Source organism: Marmota flaviventris, chromosome 20 (genome assembly GCF_047511675.1).
Source record: "Marmota flaviventris isolate mMarFla1 chromosome 20, mMarFla1.hap1, whole genome shotgun sequence".
In the NCBI taxonomy this organism is placed as follows: domain Eukaryota; kingdom Metazoa; phylum Chordata; class Mammalia; order Rodentia; family Sciuridae; genus Marmota; species Marmota flaviventris.
Window position 1 is genome coordinate 17,041,922 of NC_092517.1, and position 17,615 is coordinate 17,059,536.

Here is a 17,615-nt window from a genome sequence, read left to right on the forward strand (position 1 = left end):
TTAGTATGGAGTGGAGTTAGGATGTCTTGGGGAGGGGAAGGTGTGGCCAGTTTTCCTGTTCTCTGGTCAAAATCCAGCCTTCTCTAAAAACCAACAGTTGTTGGGGAGATGGACACACTGCATCTGATCTGCTTACATACCACCCTACAAGGCAGTTTCCCAAACAATTCATTCATTTTTCCTTTATTCAGTCAATTTAATTTTCAAATTAAATCTTAAAATGGCAATCGGTAATTAAGACTTCATAATTTAGGATTTGTATTTTTTATTGGGGGGGGGGTTTGGTGAGTTCTAAGGAAAACATTTCAGTATTTGAACTGTATTATTACAGTACCTGTAATAAAAATGGAATAAAACATTGGAGGTCCCACCCTCCACACTGGAAGATGAGATGGGTGTCTACAAAGGGATCAAGGTAAAGGATATGAGCTGACTTTCACATTAACAAAATGGACATGTGGGTGGGGGCGGGGGCAGACCTAGCATTCCTAAGAGCCAGTGTAGAGCTATCAAGAACACATGAAGGACGGCACACACCTATGATCCCAGTGGCTCAAAAGTTCAAGGCCAGCCTCAGCAACTTAGTGAGGCCCTAAGCAACTCAGTGAGACCCTTTCTCTTAAGTTAAAATACAAAACATGCTGGGGATGTGGCTTGGTGGATAAGTGCCCTTGGGTTCAATCCCCAGTTTCTTTGGAGTTTAGCTTTTTTTAATAAAAATATTTTTATTAATTACCTGTCTAATACACTCTAAAACTTTTGACTGTTTTGTACTTCAGTTCTTAAGATCTCCATTAAACACAACCAGTCACCTTTCCAGACAAATAGTATTAGTCCAGCTGAGAACCCAGTGTGTATTTGTGTATTTTCTTCTTCTTTTAATTTAAAAAAAAATTTTTTTTAAGTTGTTGATGGATCTTTACACGCAGTGCCGAGAATTGAACCCAGTACCTCACACATGCTAGGCAAGTGCTCTACCACTGAGCTACAACCCTAGCCCTTCTTGTAATATTTTCTTTTAGTTTTCAATATACCGTTGTTTTATTTATTTATCTGTGGTGCTGAGAACCAAACCCAGTGCCTCACACATGCTAGGCAAGTGCTCTATACTGAGTTACAGCCCCAACCCTTCCTTTCTTTTTGTGGTGCTGGGATTGAACCCAGGGTCTCACACATGCGAGGTGAGCTCCCCACCACTGAGCTACATCCCCAACCCCAGTGTGCAACATGTGGGCCAGCAGTGGATCTTTGCTGGTGGGTGTGCTACAAGAATTTTTGTTAAATGAAAATGTGATGGGACATTATGAAGTGGATGTTTATACTTATAAATTAGTTATAATTTAATTTTCAAATTATATTTTTAAATGGCAATTGGTAATTAGGACTTAATAACACCAATAAAAAAAGGGGAAAAAAGAAATCTTAATAACCTATAATCCCAAGGGCTTGTGAGGCTGAGGCAGGAGGAGCATGAGTTTGAGGCCAGCCTCAGCAACTCAGCAAGGCCCTAAGCAACTCAGTGAGACCCTGTCGCTAAATAAAATATAAAAAGGACTGGGGATTGTGGCTCAGTGGTGAAGTGTCCCTGGGTACAATACCTGGTACCAATATAAAAAAAGAAAGACTTAATAATTAAGGATTTTTGTTTGGTAACTTGTTTCTAAGATAAATGTGTCAGTGTCTGAACTATAACATTACAATATCTGCAATAAGATGGACACAGTGGCACATTCCTATAATCACTGTGACTTGGGAGGTTCAAGGCCAGCCTCAGCAACTTAGAGACCCTATCTCAAAATAAAAAATAAAAAGGGTTAAAAGGGTTGGGGATGATGATCAGTGGTAAAGGACCTCTGGGTTCAATTCCCAATGACAAAAATAGTAATAATAAATTATTATTGTAACAAAAATGGCAAACTCTTTGATTCTTCCTAAGATAATTGTTCAGTAACATCATTTTCTACAGAAAGAGAAGAGAAAATCAAATCTTCCCCTAGCTGGGTTGATGGAAATCTGCTTTGTATTATTAATGACCCAGAAAAGCATTTTTCACTTTCACATTCCATTCCATTATTGGCAAAGTCATATACGTTTTTAGGATTGTTATCAAATAATTTATTCTTTTTTTAAAAAATCTCAAAATATGTTCTAGAACATTCAGTAATAAAGGGCCACCAATACCCCACACACTGAGAAAATACACACTGTGTTCCTAGTTGAGCTAATTAAAATCATATTCCCAGAAAGGTAGCTCGATTGCCTTTAATGGACTTCGTAAAAACTGAAGGTGGGGGCTGGGGGTGGGTAGGGAAGGTGGGGGCGGGGGTGCTGGCGTGTGCAAGTCCCTGGGTTCTAGCCTTAGCACTGCAAAAAAATAAAAGTCCCCCCCGCAAAAAAAAAAACCCAAACACACCCACTGTTTGCAAAATAGTGCACAAAAGACAAGTTTGGAAACTTCGAAGGGCTTTAAGACAGACTTAATTTTTCATGATTTTCCCACAGCCAGTCATGGTATTTATTTAACTTGTGATCCTGGGGGTGCACCTGGAAAAAATACGACACATTAGGAGACAGGGGCCTTAGGTAAGCTAGTCATCAATACGTCTTTGTAAGATGGGCTTAGGAAGGTTTGGTGAGGATTAGCACATTATAATAATACACCTGAAACACGGATAATAGGACTCACAGGTAAAATCATCCCTTACGTTAAGGTGACCCTGTTCAGTTTGCTAAGTGCTTTCTAGTTCAGCCCTGGAAGGTCGAGGTGGCGAGGACATGAGTCAAGTATCAGCACATTTTCTGGGAGGAGGTTCTAGAGGCTGAATGGATTGCTCAAGTCACAGTGGACTGCTCTGGTGGGCAGGGATAAGACAGCCCAGCTTGACCCGACCCTGCAGGGTGAATGCTTAAGGGCAAGTCACCAGTTGCTAGGACAGTGTACCAGGCCACCCACCAGCTGCCGTCAGGATGCATTAGGGATGGGCATACTCAACAGAAGGGGCAGCTGAAGAAGAACCCAGTTACCACCCAAAACGGTCTGAGACCACCACAAGAAACCCACAAGCAAACATTCTGGGCCCAACTGGCCTCCTTTTGACAGCACATAAACAGGGCAAGGCACAAACAAGGTCAGAGCCATGCCCAAGGGTCTTTGGGGACTTGGGGAGTGTCTAATGACCCCTCCCTGCTGCAGATGACCCCATGCCTCCAGCTCCCCTTGAGCTGGGTACAAAACTGGTTAGAACTGCAATAGCACTTGCATGCAATGAGTAGTTTGAGCCATGACTGTGGACGTTTTTGCTTCTGGGACAAATGTGCGGGTTGGGCTAGGGCTGGGCCTCACCTGCTTCCACTCGTTGACACAAAAAATCCTGTAAGAGTCGTTGCCGTATTTGCCAATCCCATGAAGCTCGATCGGATACTTCCACTGCTTTGTCAGGTACTCCTCTGAGAATACAACACCCCTCACATGAGCTCAGCTTCCAGGAAGACACCTTCCATAAATGTGTGGTGACAGGGCGAGATGGAGAGTGTGGCGGAAAGAGACAGATAACCTTCAAATTCCTGCAGCACCTTTATGACTTCCTAGCCACTATTTTGTGCTGTGCTAACTCGACAGGGGAGACATCCTTAAGGACAGGGCTTTCTGATCCACTGACTTCTTCCCTAATTCTGCCCACGTGGCCTGATGCTGCTGGACAAAGGTTTATTACCTGGGTTGGGGTGGAAGACGACAGTTTGGGGCAAGCAGGCTGTTCATAAATGCCATCAGTGCTTGGGCCCTACTAGGGTAGCATCTGAAGACATCAACGTTCAAGGTGGGTCTATTTTTTTCCTTTGGGCATAAGGAACACACCTGAGAACTTGATAATGGTTTTGGCTCGAAGATCGTAGAGACCAAGAGGCTTCAGAAGTTCTGACACATCTCTCCAGTCTGCTGTTCTTGCTACCTCAGCCGAAGGGTATTTCTCTAGAAATTCCCAAAGCACAGGAATTGCCATTTTTCCTGGGAAAGGGACATACCAGTGATTATGAGCAAGATGCTGGAAGGGCTTCTTTTAGGTTCAGGGAGTTTCTCATCTAGAAATCCCAAGCAAAGGTTTTGTTTGTTTAACCACTGACAAGAGGCTACTTTTTTACACTCAAATACCAGCACTGCTATTTGGCCAATAAATAGTCCAAATTCCGCTGAAACTGGCCTTGTGTGATATTGGTTTTTAAATAATCAGATCACTAGGTAGCTAGTGGAGAATCACACAGGACACAAGGTGCATTCAATGACAAAAAAATGCTTTTATAAAGGATACAGGGTGGGTGCTGGGAAAACTGGAAATCCATATGCAACAAAATGAAACTGAATCCCTTTCTCTCGCCATGCACAAAAGTTAATTCAAAATGGGTCAAGGAGCTTGATATCAAATCAGAGACACGCCGTCTGATAGAAGAAAAAGTTGGCTACGATCCACATACTGTGGGGTCGGGCTCCAAATTCCTCAATAGGACACCCATAGCACAAAAGTTAATAACTAGAATCAACAAATGGGACTTACTCAAACTAAAAAGTTTTTTCTCAGCAAAAGAAACAATAAGAGAGGTAAATAGAGAGCCTACATCCTGGGAACAAATCTTTACTCCTCACACTTCAGATAGAGCCCTAATATCCAGAGTATACAAAGAACTCAAAAAATTAGACAATAAGAGAACAAACAACCCAATCAACAAATGGGCCAAGGACCTGAACAGACACTTCTCAGAGGAGGACATACAATCAATCAACAAGTACATGAAAAAATGCTCACCATCTCTAGCAGTCAGAGAAATGCAAATCAAAACCACCCTAAAATACCATCTCACTCCAGTTAGATTGGCAGCCATTATGAAGTCAAACAACAACAAGTGCTGGCGAGGATGTGGGGAAAAGGGTACACTTGTACACTGCTGGTGGGACTGCAAATTGGTGCAGCCAATTTGGAAAGCAGTATGGAGATTTCTTGGAAAGCTGGGAATGGAGCCACCATTTGACCCAGCTATTCCCCTTCTCGGTCTATTCCCTAAAGACCTAAAAAGAGCATGCTACAGGGACACTGCTACATCGATGTTCATAGCAGCACAATTCACAATAGCAAGACTGTGGAACCAACCTAGATGCCCTTCAATAGATGAATGGATAAAAAAAATGTGGCATTTATACACAATGGAGTATTACTCTGCATTAAAAAAATGACAAAATCATAGAATTTACAGGGAAATGGATGGCACTAGAGCAGATTATGCTAAGTGAAGCTAGCCAATCCCTAAAAAACAAATGCCAAATGTCTTCTTTGATATAAAGAGAGTAACTAAGAACAGAGTAGGATCGAAGAGCACGAGAAGAAGATTAACATTAAACAGGGATGAGAGGTGGGAGGGAAAGGGAGAGAGAAGGGAAATTGCATGGAAATGGAAGGTCCCTCAGAGTTATACAAAAGTACATACAAGAGGAAGTGAGGGGAAAGGGAAAAATAATACAAGGGGGACAAATGAATGTCAGTAGAGGGGGCAGAGAGAGAAGAGGGGAGGGGAGGGGAGGGGAGGGGGGATAGTAGAGGATAGGAAAGGCAGCAGAACACAACAGACACTAGTATGGCAATATGTAAATCAATGGATGTGTAACTGATGTAATTCTGCAATCTGTATATGGGGTAAAAATGGGAGCTCATAACCCACTTGAATCAAAGGGTGAAATATGATATATCAAGAACTATGTAATGTTTTGAACAACCAACAATAAAAAATTAAAAAAAAAAAAAAAAAGGATACAGGGTGGAGAAATGCTCACTGGCGGATTTGCACTGATGACCAAACCTAACGTGGAAGTAGGAAATATCAGACCTGCCCCTTGATGCTAAAAAGGCCACTGGATCTAGTCTTCCTCATGGGGGAAGAGTTTGAGGGCAGAAAGGGAAGACCTTAGCTGAGGTCACAGACTTGAAAGGGCCCTTGAACCCAGGCCTCCCTCAGCCTCAATTCACTGCTCTTTCTCCTGATCACATTGCTTCTAAGACACCAATGAGAAGGATCCACAAACCTGATGTCCGATTGAGAAATATCGTTGCAATGAGAAGCTTCCAGGGATCGTGGAAAAGTGTTTCTTGGACAAGGTTAAAAGGTGACCGAGGAGGGGTCCATTTCTTAAAGGCTTTGCGTCGTGGGGGGCTGAGAGCTAAAAGACACACTGCATGAGAGTCGAGCACCTGACAGTGACTTAGAATCTGACGTTTTCATTGGGGAAGCGATACCTTCTCGGTTATACTTGCTGGAAAAATACAAGCTCGTCTTCCTTTTTTCGACCTGTGTCCGTGGGATGGTGGTGTCTTCTGAAAAGGCACAGTGGACAGAGAACACGGAATTATGGTTTAGCTTAAAGAGACAGTCAAGAATCAGAGGACAATAAAAATTCAGGCATTATTCTGAGTACTTACACAAATTTTAACTAACTGAATCCTACTAAAGACCTATGAGCCAGGCACTATTTTAGCTCTACTTTACAGATAAGGAAATTGAGGCACAGAGAAGCTAAGTCAATTGTCCAGTGACACACAGCCAGCATCAGAACTCCAATTCAGAGGCAGGCACTCTGGCTCCCAAGTCCAGGCCCTTGGCCAACAGTCATACTCATTTCCTAGGATTTCTGTTTAGAGCTTGGAGTATTGAAAAATTGGAAACAGTATGGAATATCTTAAATTATGACCCATTTATTCAATGTGGTCATCAAAATATAAAATCATATATTTTATATATTTTTTAATATAAAAATTATATATTTATATATTTTTAATATTAAAAATTATATATTTTATATTAAAAAACACACGATTATTTTCTATTAACTTATAAATGAAAAAAGCAAGATTCTACATATGATCCCAATTTCATACAAACATATACGTATGTTTGTGCATACATGGCAAGAAATTGACCCATGATGTCCCTGTATATAGGATGCCAGGACATCATGGGTTAAAAATGACATAAACCAGTTGAGCATGGTGGGGCAAGCCTTTAATCCAGCTACCTGAGAGGCTGAGGCAGGAGGACAGCGAGTTCAGGCTAGCCTCAGAACTGTCTCAAAAATGAAAAAATAAAAATACAAAAATAAAAGACATAAACCAAAATGGCATAATGGCTATTGGTGAGTGTCCACTTTTCTTATTTTTAACAATCATATTTACTTACTTCCTCCACTCATACCCTCAAAATTTGAATTGCAGTTAATAATACCTTGCATTATGAATAGCACGAAACCATCTTTTCCATTCTCGATTTAACTTACAATATTCTTGATGTGAAAAATGGGACTAGGGAAGGCTATTATTTCTATTGTTCAGATGAAGAAATTGAGGCTTAGAAATGAAACAACTATCTCCAAATGATACTGGGACTGAGGACACTGGGACAAGTGTCCAGGTCTCCAGATTGGTCTAGTGTTTTTTGCTCTTCTATTTTGAGTAGATCAAACCCAGTAGAAAGAAAAAAAAAAAAAAATCAAAAAAAAAAAAAAGGAAACTGCTCTTACCAGTTAGTTTCTTGCTAACGTTTTCTGTGGGTTTCTATAAATAATTACTAACTAGTCTCCTTTATAACTAGTTCACTTACCAATTTGTAGCTCAACCAATAAGAAAATCTTTACTATTCCACCAGACACCTAGTAAGCTAAGGGTATTTCATCTTATTGAGAACCAAACTTATGGAATAGAATACTTTCATCTTAGTCATCCTTTTTAATATTTAATTTGTCCATTATATTAGCAATAAATCTACATAAACCCCAATGCTTTCTTTTAAGATGCTCAAGTCTTTAAGGACAGACTTGGACCCTCTGAGATTCCCAGGTATACATGGCCATCTTCTGTCACAGGTAGAGAAATTCCAGGCACAGAAGAGACATTGAATTATGGGGGGCTTGAGATGAGAAATCAAGTGTAAGCCCCCACTCCACCAATTTGGCCCCCACAGGATTATTAAGTACTATTACTATTCTTCTTTAAGGGAGGTATTCATTATACCATAATGGCATAATGAATAACTAATACAGCCGGCTGCTCAGAAGATGTCCTTTTTATCAATTATTCACTGAGGTATTATAAAAGCCAAACAGCTCAGCTCTGAACTCTGTATTAAGAGCATATTACGAATAATAGATGAACTATGTGATTATACTTCTGAATTATTTAGAACCCTTAGGCCTTTTAGAGAAGCACTACATTATAATAGAAGACAAAAGTGACCGTGGTATGTACGAAATTAAATTGGAAGTCGCACATCAGTAGTAAGTAACAGGAGATGTGCGAAGACACTGGCTATTGTCAGTTTGTGTATAAGAGGAATCTTCTGAGAATCTTTTACAAGTCTTTTAGTTTTCCTTCTAGTTTTAAGATGACTGGCTGGAAAGAGGATGGGAAGAAGGTCAGTTAACAGGGTGTTAGGATGATCTGAAGAATAGATCTAAGATATAGCTCTATTTCTTTGTCTAGACTGTGTCTTAACCATGGACAGACTCCTCAGTCCATGGCTAATAGCATTAAATGCACTGAATACCATGAAATATTTTCTCAGAAGTAAAATCTCTCTTGCCTTCTGAGCGTTTGCTGTCTGTTTCAGAGCCACATTTTAAAAGGTCCATATGCAAATGCTCCTTCCTCTCCGCCTGGTCTCCTTTCGATCTGCTTTCCTCTGATTCTAAATCGGTCTCCCCACACTTCTTGTTGCGTTCTGCTTCTTTGGTAGAACATAATTTGTCTGAGGCGCCAGAAGTTATTTGTTCAAAATGAACGTCTGATCCTGAATTGGGTGAGTTTTCTTTCACGGTGCTCTTGACTTTATCGGTCACACTGAGGGTCTTGTCACTCACTCTGGTGTCAGAGATGCACAAAGTTCTGCCCAGCTCACTGTCTTGGGCGACAGGCTCTCTTTCAGCATCTGTCTTGTCGCATGGAGATTCTCCTTTGTCATTACTTTCAACAGAACCTGAAACACTCTTTCTGCACCGTCTTTTGGTTTTCTTAATTGGAATTCCTTTCAAAATTGTCACCTTCCTTTTGGACTTGCTAACCTTCCTGGAGTTACCATCATTACTACCCTCATCTTCTTCCAAAAGCACCTGAATGGACTCAGGGCTGGACAGTCCCCTGCTATCTTGCAGCTCTGAATTACTACTGGGCAGAGGAAACACTTTCTTCCACCGGCTTCGTGTTCTGAGGTTCCGGGTTGAAATGTGACTTTCATTCTGCAGTTGGGATGTCAGAGCTGCGACACTGCTGTCTTTAGATCTTGACCTGATGCCCCTTTTGGAAAGTACAGTAAAATCAAAATCTTCTGGCTTAACAGAAGTCTCTCCATGTTTGTGAAGATAATTAGCAAGTGAACTTCTGGATCTGAATTTCAGTCCTTGTGGGCTAGAAAATGATATTAAAGGAAACTTACTACTAGCAAATAAAAGTGCCTATTTTTTTTTTGGGGTGGGGGGAATACTGAGGGCTGAACCCAGGGCCTCAAGCATAAGCACTCTATCACTGAGCTTCAACCCCAGCCCTTTCTAAAAATTCTACGTTGGGACAGGGTCTTGCCAAACTGTCCGGCTGGTCTCAAACTGCCTCAGCCTCCTGAGAAGGTGGGATTACAGGTGTGTACTACCATATGCAGTATCATTGTGAGTGACTTTTAAAAAAGAACTGAACCACATTTCAGATTTCTAATTGATAATTTCCTAATGTTGTCATAGGCATTTGTTATTTAAAAAGAAAAAAAAGAGCCATAAAGGGAATTTTAAAATAGTTTCCTCTGTAACAGCACAAATAAATTCACAAACATAACTCAAATGCAATTGCACCATTAATGTCATTCCCAGTTGGAGGGACAAAATGTATGCAATTGAGCTCAAATTACTTGATATAATTAACCAGTCACAGTGAACAAACAGAATCCATTGGTAGGATGGCAAAATTAGCAAGAAGCCAAGATTCCTGCTATGTCTCCCCTCTACCTGTCTAGACAAAATTATCTGGCTGCACTATCTTTATTTTCCACCTTGCATGCTCACCTGATAAAGTAGACATCAAATCTTCCTGCTGTTTTCCCAGATAATCTTTGTTTCACGACTCTTTCCCATCCACAAGGGACAGGCTTATGGCATCCGGTCACTGTGGTGTCACCCAACTGAGAAGAGGCGATGGCTTCTTGTAGCAGGGGCTGACACTCACTGATTCTTTTTATTGCTATTTGTCTTTCATCTTCTCCCACTCTTTCCGATCCCACAGCCACATCTTCCTCGCTGGAAAAACAAAGCACAAGTGATCAGCTCTTTACAATGAGAAGCTCAAGCTACTTGCTAGATACTCTTTGGGTTAATCATTGCATACACCTATTTTAAAGATTTCTTTTTTCTTTTTGGTACCAGGGATTAACGCAGGGGCATTTAACCACTGAGCCATATCTCAGCCTTTTTTTTTTAAATATTTTATTTAGAGACAAGGCCTTGCTAAGTTGCTTAGGGCCTCACTAAATTGCTGAGGCTGGCTTTCAACTCGGGATCCTCCTGCCTCAGCCTCCTCAGCTGCTGGGACTACAGACACACGCCACTGCACCCAGCTATTATAAAGATTTCTGATGACACCTGACCTAAGCTGGAGAACAGGAACTAACAGCTGATCTGTTAACCAGTGATCACAAGGACTGCTTAAAGGAGTGAGTGAACCCAGTCTTCTGCAAACAAGTACTGGGAAAATTTTACATAGAGGTGCATTTTTCTGAGTAAGAGCCTCTATCATTTCTCTCAGAGGTTGCAATCCTTTAAAAGGCAAATAGTTTCTGACAAGAATTTTCAAATCTCCTTGATTCTTCATCTTCACAATAACCTTGTGAAGTACGTAGGACAAGATTTACTCTCATTGTATTGATAAAACTGAGTGATAGAAGGTTAAAATACTGGCAGAACTGATACCAGAACCCAGACCTACTGTTTGGTCTAACACTTCCCTCCTGTACTATTACTGAAAAAGTTCAGCAAAGTGTATCTTAACCACTAAATGATACATTTTAAAAGACATCATCTAATCCAACATCTTTTCTACAAACGGGGAAACTAAGAAAGAACTAGTGTCTAATAAGTATTAGAATCACAGTCTTCTGATGTAATTTAGGGTTAAATACTTTTGGGGAGCTGTAGGAATCTTATGGTAGCTTACTTAAGAGTTAAGGAAACTGAAACCCGGTGGAAAAGACTCAAATCTGTGAGTCCAAGAGCAGATCACTTAAGCTCTCCAAGACTCATTTCTTCATTTGTAATAACATTTACAAGATTAAAATTTTTTGAGGGCTGGGATTGTGGCTCAGCGGTAGAGTGCTCGCCTAGCATGAGCCGGACCCGGGTTCGATCCTCAGCACCACATAAAAATAAAGGCATTATGCTGTGACCATCTACATCTAAAAAATAAATATTAAATTTCTTTTTTAAATGTAGGCAAGTCATCCTACACCCATCTCTCACATATTCAAGTATGCAACAAACAACTGTAGTTTCCTCTGTTACTTCTCTTAAAACCCATTTTTGGGCTGCCCTGCTTACTGAACACATCTCCTCCATGATATTTGCAGGAGTTTCCAACCGAACTACACCTCTTTTTTTTTTCTTTAGGGATTGAACCCAGGGATGCTTTACCCCCGAGCAACATTCCCAAGCCCTGATTTTATTTTGAGACAGAGTCTCTAGATTGTGGAGGCTGGCCTCCAATTTGCGATCCTCCTCCCTCAGCCTCCGTGTGCCACCACAATCTCTACCTGTACCACAAAAGTTCCCTGCTCCTCCCAGGTTTCTAGTCGCCGGAGTAAAGAAAGTCTGGGACACCCCAGGGGCTCATCCTACAGGAGGAGCGACCTTCTCCCGGAGTTACTAACTAAGCCTGTGGGCCTCCAGGTCTTGGTCGACCCTCTGCCGAAGACCAGAGGGGCCCACAGACCGTCCACCCGCCGTTCCCATTTTACAGGTGGTGGAACTGCGGTCGGAAGGGGAAAGAACTTGCCGGAGGTCACGCTGCTGCTCTGGGACTGGGAGGTCGCTGGAGGCCATCGAGGGGGCGGGTCCGCCGTCCCCGAGGCTCGGCCTCTCCATCAAGGCTGAGCCAGTCAAGCCGGGTCCAGCTGCAGCGTCAGGCCGAGACCTGCAACGGCCTGGGGGCGAAGCAGAGTAAAAGGTGAAACTTCCTTCGATTCAAGGCACTGGGATGCCACCAAAGCTTTCAGATAGGGTAAGTCTGTCACACTCCACAGCCCCTTTCCGACCGCCCCTTGGACCGCAGCTGCCATTTCCATGGCTCCGCCAATCAAATCCCTAGTCGAGGAAGACGCACCGCCCCCTCGCCCGCGCCGACCAATCGCGTACGCCGTAGCTACACTCCCGCCTTCTGAGTTCCGGTTCCATCTGCGCTTTCGCTCCTGTGCGCGCGCTCCCATGTAGACATGCGCACTCGGAGCTCTGCGGGCGCACGCGCGTAGGTGTTGTTGTGCGCATGTGCGTTGCCAGGGGTAGCGCAGGTAGCCGAAGTGGCCCGCGTAGCGGCGCCTGTTGCTGAGGCGGGGGTAGGAGGGGCCCCGAGGCGGGAGGAAAGCTGCGATGAGGTCCGTGCTGACGTGGAAAGATAAAGTCGATCAGTGGTGAGAAGCGGGGCAGTTGGGGAGGAGCGGGAGGCCGAGCCCGGGAGGGGATGGCGGGAGCCACTCCAGTGAACCCTCGCGGTTGCCAGGGGCAACGGGCCTGCGGCCTGGGCTGAGGGCGCTGAACCCAGGTCCTTAAGGGCTTGCAAGGTTTTCACCCCCCCTTGGTGGGTGGAGAAACTGAGGCTTGGGGATGGGGCAGGGGGTTGTGGCCTGTGGAGGCGGCTTTATACGTAACACGATCGGGTCTGGTCTCTCCTTGGCTCAGAATCCGTCCAGGGCTCAGGTCGCACCTCCTACAGTTGAGGCTGGCCTCCCACTTGCCATCCTCCTGCCTCAGCCTCCTGAGTCGCTGGGATTACAGACGTGCAACACCGTGCCAACCCCCTCTCGTTGCCTAAATATGATTTTATATTTTCCCCAGAGACTTAATTGCTTCGTGTATAAAAAAAAAATCAATATTATTTACTTTAAGACAAATGTTCAACTTCAAGCAGGGAGAAACCGCCGTGTTTGTAAGTCGTAGCTGGATATTGTTGCTAGGGAACCTTTACACCTAAAAACTCGATTCACAAGTATGAGGAGAGAGATATTTCAGATGGGCACAGAACCAAGATTTTCTCCTAATTAGAATTAAGTCCGGAAAAGAATCGAAAGAGTTTTTCTCCTTGTGATTCAGTGTTATTGAATGCCCTTGTTCCATTTTTTTTTTTTCTCACCTAAATTCCATCTTCCAGGGGGGTACATTTTGGCAAGCACTGACTGACTGGATAGTTCTCAGCAGCTCAGAATCTTTCTCAGTGATCTTTACATTGTGAAGGTTGTTTGCCATTAGCTCTGTCTCTTCTGAGGCCTTTCTCTGTGTAAAGCGTACCTTGTGTCCCCAATTCCACAATAAAATCCTAAATATCTCTTAAGGCCCCCTTTATTTATCTGATTTTGTTGATTGATTGCAGTCTTGGGGATCAAATCCAGGGATACTTTGCCTCGACCAAAGGACTCCCCCTAGTCATTTTCTTTTCTTTTGAGACAGGGTCTTGCTAAGTTGCCCAGGCTGGCCTTGAACTTGAGATCCTCCTCCCCTGCCCCAGCTTCCCTAGTCACTAGGATTATGGGCATGCACCTGCCATGCCCAGCTCCCAAGTCCTTTTTAATTATTTGTGTGTGTGTGTGTGGGGGGGGGGCGGATAGGGTCTCACTAAATTGCCTGGGCTAGTCTTGAACTTACAATCATCCTACCTCGGCCTCCCAAATAGCTTGGGATTACAGACATGTACTTCCAAGCCTGGCTTAAGCTTTATAATTTTTTTGCAGTGCTGGGGACTGAACTCAGGGCTTCCCGCATACCTGATAAGCATGCATACCGACCGAGGTACACCCCCAGCATTAAGGTTTTTTTTTTTTTTTTTTTTTACTTTTAATGGAAATTGAGTAAAAAGTCAAATTCTTTTTTCTTTCTCCCTCTATCATGGAAGTACCCATTGCACAAGCTGGTGATAACTGGCAACTGAACATTTGGCTTCCGTGTCACAGAATAATCAGGGATGGCACGGACTGTGGCCACCTGAAGAGTTCAAGCTCTCCTGGAAAGGGGCAGCTGTGGCTGTGCTCCTGCCAATCATCACCCTACAGGGACTTGGCCTCGGGTGCTCAGATCTTCCTGTTTTTACCAAGCTAGGAATCTGGGTTTTTAATGTGAAATGCCCTAATTTTTCAATGTTGGCATCTAAAAGGAAAATACAAAGTAAAACACCATGTGGGCCAAACTAAACATTTGCTGGCCAAATGCAGCCTGATCTGCTCTATTTTCATCCCCTGGCACAGAATTGTCTCCCTTCATCTCTGTGGTACTTAGAGTCTGTCAAGCGCAAGAGTAATTTTTTTTTTTTTAAAATCTATTTATCCCAGAAGACCATAAACCCTTGAAAAGCAAGGGCTATGTCTTCATTCATTTCCACGTGATTTCAGAGCCTGGACAGGTCATTGGTGGTTGCTGTTTGGTGGATCGATGTTTCGTGATTGAAGGAATCAGGAAGTGAATGAGGATTGGCTGGCTGCTTCTTGGCCATCACTGGTTGGAAACGATTTATTAGAACAGCAGATCTGCAACAGAGGAGGCAGGAGGATCCCAAGTTCAAGGGCAGCCTCAGCAACTCACAGAGACCCTGCCTCAAAATTAAAAAGTAAAAAATAAAAAGGGCCAGAGCTCAGTCGTAAAGTGACGACTTTACATATTTGGCTGAACCAAATATGTAAATGAATGAATGAAAAAATAAATCAACAGTAGGTCCAGTGATTGTTGACCAACAGTTGGCAGCCAGATAGGCCAACTGATAGCCTGGGTGGGTGGGTCAGGGGGGTGACTGGGAAAAAGTAAGAGATGATCAAATTAAAAAATCTCAGATGTCAGAGATCAGCCCTCCGTAGCTGACCAGACACTGTCTCCTGATTTCCTCTTTTGCTCCTACCCCATCCTTCACGTAGTAGTTAGAAGTCTCTGTTTGTTATTCTTCATCTCATAAACCCAGTGTGACTCCTGTTAGCTAGGTGGTCCTTCTCGCCCTCTTCTCCCCAAGCTTCCTAAACATTTAAATGTCAGCTTGGGAGCTCAGCCAGACTCTGTTTTCCACCCCAAAGCTCAACATGGTGCTGTATTCGGCCAGTGCACCCCATTCTGGTGTCCCCCAGCGTGTTTACTGAGCTCTGGTCACAAACATCATCTTGGTTAATCTGAACAGCCACCTGTGAATTCTTATCCCATTTGCAAATGAGATTTAATAAAGCCACATCCTTTAGCTCAGATTTCTAAGCAAATAAGAGGGCGCTGGGCTAGATTGCATATTGTTTGGAGAGGCCTCTTGGGACTTCAATTTTGCAGAGGGCTGGGACACGGCTGGCAGAGGACAGCCCTCAGGACTTGCCGTGTGTCTCTCTGCAGTGGAATCTGATGAGATCTCCTTTGTGCATAAAAGGGGACACGGGGAGAGCGCCATCCCACAGTCGAGCAGACGGCCAGTGGGTGAGCAGGCTCCCCGCCCGACCACATTTGAGGCTGGAATGGCCACTTGGAGGGAATTCTTGTCCTGGAGGGGGCGTTAGACACCACCACAAAATCCTTTCCAATTCCGGGTTTCTGTGATCTCATGATGTAATTAAGGTCTGAGGGATTCAAGATAAAATTTTGTCAGTTGGTCAGAAACGTTCCTGATGTTTCTAGGACAATGCCACATACTTTGGATCCACAAATGAACACTCTAAAACATGATCGTTACCCTCAAATTGCATATAATTAGACAGGATCATATCTGAAACCCCGAAGATAAAGAAGACTCTGTAACTCGGAGCCAGACTGAATTGGACAGATTATACGTACAGTAAGAGTTTAGGCTGGGGCCAATCCGTCTTGCATATTATGCTTTAGGAAGGCAGATTTCAAGAGATTTCAGCAATGTGAATTTTTTTCACACTTGTGAGGATGATAGTTCAAGGTTAGCCCAAGGGAGACCCTGGAAGATGGTTTGGTAATTCAACCCCAAATGCCTTACGAGGAAGAGGCCACACAGGGATCATTCTGATGAGCTCAGGTGACATGTGTCTGAGGCAGAGAAAAGAGCAAAACAAGGACGGGGTGCAGACCCCCCTCCCAGCCCCATCAGTGTGGAGGACGAGCCCATGTAGGAGGTCACCTTTTCTGACCCCACCTCTGCTCTGATTTTTAATCTACTGTCCTGCAGCTCAGAATGTGAAGCGTGCCAGGAACATTTCTCTGGACTCAGAGAAAGTGTAACAAACAAGGGAGGCCCAGGTCTGTTAGCCACAGACCAGAGAAGGAGCAAGCTACAGGACCCAGGGCCTGAGTTTGCTCCTATCCAGAGGATCCTCAGCTGAAAGGGTGTGACAGTTCCTTTTTGGTACTGGGGATTGAACCTGGGGTGCTTAACCACCGAGCCACATCCCCAGACATTTTTTACATTTTACTTAGAGACAGGGTCTGGCTGAGTTGCTTAGAGCCTTGCTAAATTGCTGAGGCTGGCTTTGAACTTGCGATCCTCCTGCCTCAGCCTCCTGAGCCACTGGGATTATAGGCATGTGCCACTGCGCTCAGCTGACAGTTACTTTGCTATAGCTTCTCCCTCAGCTGTGACAGCACACGACAAGTTGTCTCTCTCTAGTTTCATTTCGTCATCTATAAAAATAGACCAGCTTCTGCCCTGTTTACTCCATTATGTTAAAAGAATCAAGTGACATAATGTGAGCTCACCTCCCTTATCATCTCCTGTCAAGGAAGCTTCTGGCTCAGTGGAGCCTATGCTGTATGATCTCATTTATGGTAGAATCCGAATAGGTGGACTCATGGTAACCAGAGGAAGGGACAGCGAGGGACAGGGAAGGGGAGATGTTGATAAAGGTCACCAGGTTTCAGCTAGACCAGAAGAGTAAGTTTCATTGGCTTATTCCGCTGCATACCAGCACTAATGTACGGTATATTTCAAAATGGCTGAAAGAATAGATTTTTAATATTCTTATTACAAAAAGTGATAAGTTGTTCCTTGAGGGAATGGATATGTCAATCAGCTTTCTATAACGTATACCTAGATCAAAGCATCATGCAGGTGAATGCCAGGTGCCATGGCGCATGCTTGCAGTCCCAGCAACTGGGGAGGCTGAGGCAGGAGGATCTCAGGTTCAAAGCCAGCCTCAGCAACTTAGCAAGACCCTGTCTCAAAATAAAAATCTAAAGGGCTGGGGATGTAGCTCAGTGATAGAGCCCCTGAGTACCAATAAATAAAGAGACAGATAAAAACTTTAACTTCCCCAACTGTACAGTAATGCCTTGCGTAGGTGATGATACTTTTCTTAATTTTGGTAAGGCATGAAAACCATTGCTGATTATTTTGTTGACTATGGCATGGGCTAACGCTAAGGAT

At 43.6% G+C, this 17,615-nt stretch overlaps 2 protein-coding genes across 6 annotated transcripts in view; one reads left to right on the forward strand and one right to left on the reverse strand.

Moving 5' to 3' along the window:
* Nucleotides 1–167: 167 nt before the first annotated feature.
* On the reverse strand, nt 168–12,334 carry Mbd4 (methyl-CpG binding domain 4, DNA glycosylase). The gene is made up of 8 exons (XM_027931839.2): nt 12,057–12,334; nt 10,079–10,309; nt 8,614–9,434; nt 6,279–6,356; nt 6,068–6,202; nt 3,857–4,006; nt 3,344–3,447; nt 168–2,544 (listed from the first exon to the last, which is right to left on the reverse strand). Exons 1-8 carry the CDS (start codon nt 12,143–12,145, stop codon nt 2,467–2,469), a joined length of 1,686 nt encoding a protein of 561 aa, XP_027787640.2. The 5' UTR covers nt 12,146–12,334; the 3' UTR covers nt 168–2,466.
* Nucleotides 12,335–12,549: 215 nt separating this feature from the next.
* Ift122 (intraflagellar transport 122) overlaps nt 12,550–17,615 on the forward strand; it is a 54,225-nt gene continuing 49,159 nt past the window's right edge. For all 5 annotated transcript variants that reach the window (XM_071605857.1, XM_071605859.1, XM_071605858.1 and 2 more), the window contains exon 1: nt 12,550–12,687. In XM_071605857.1, coding sequence (XP_071461958.1) covers nt 12,647–12,687 — 41 coding nt within the window. In that variant the 5' untranslated portion in view covers nt 12,550–12,646. The remainder of the gene's footprint in view (nt 12,688–17,615) is intronic.

Excerpts from the sequence above, each read along its gene's own strand:
- Mbd4 (XM_027931839.2), bottom strand. The coding sequence starts at position 12,145 with ATGGAGAGGCCGAGCCTCGGGGACGGCGGACCCGCCCCCTCGATGGCC. Across the intron at positions 6,203-6,278 it reads CAGCAAGTATAACCGAGAAG|CTCTCAGCCCCCCACGACGC; the intron begins GTATCGCTTCCC and ends TGTGTCTTTTAG. Across the intron at positions 4,007-6,067 it reads ATTTCTCAATCGGACATCAG|GAAAAATGGCAATTCCTGTG; the intron begins GTTTGTGGATCC and ends TCCCTTTCCCAG.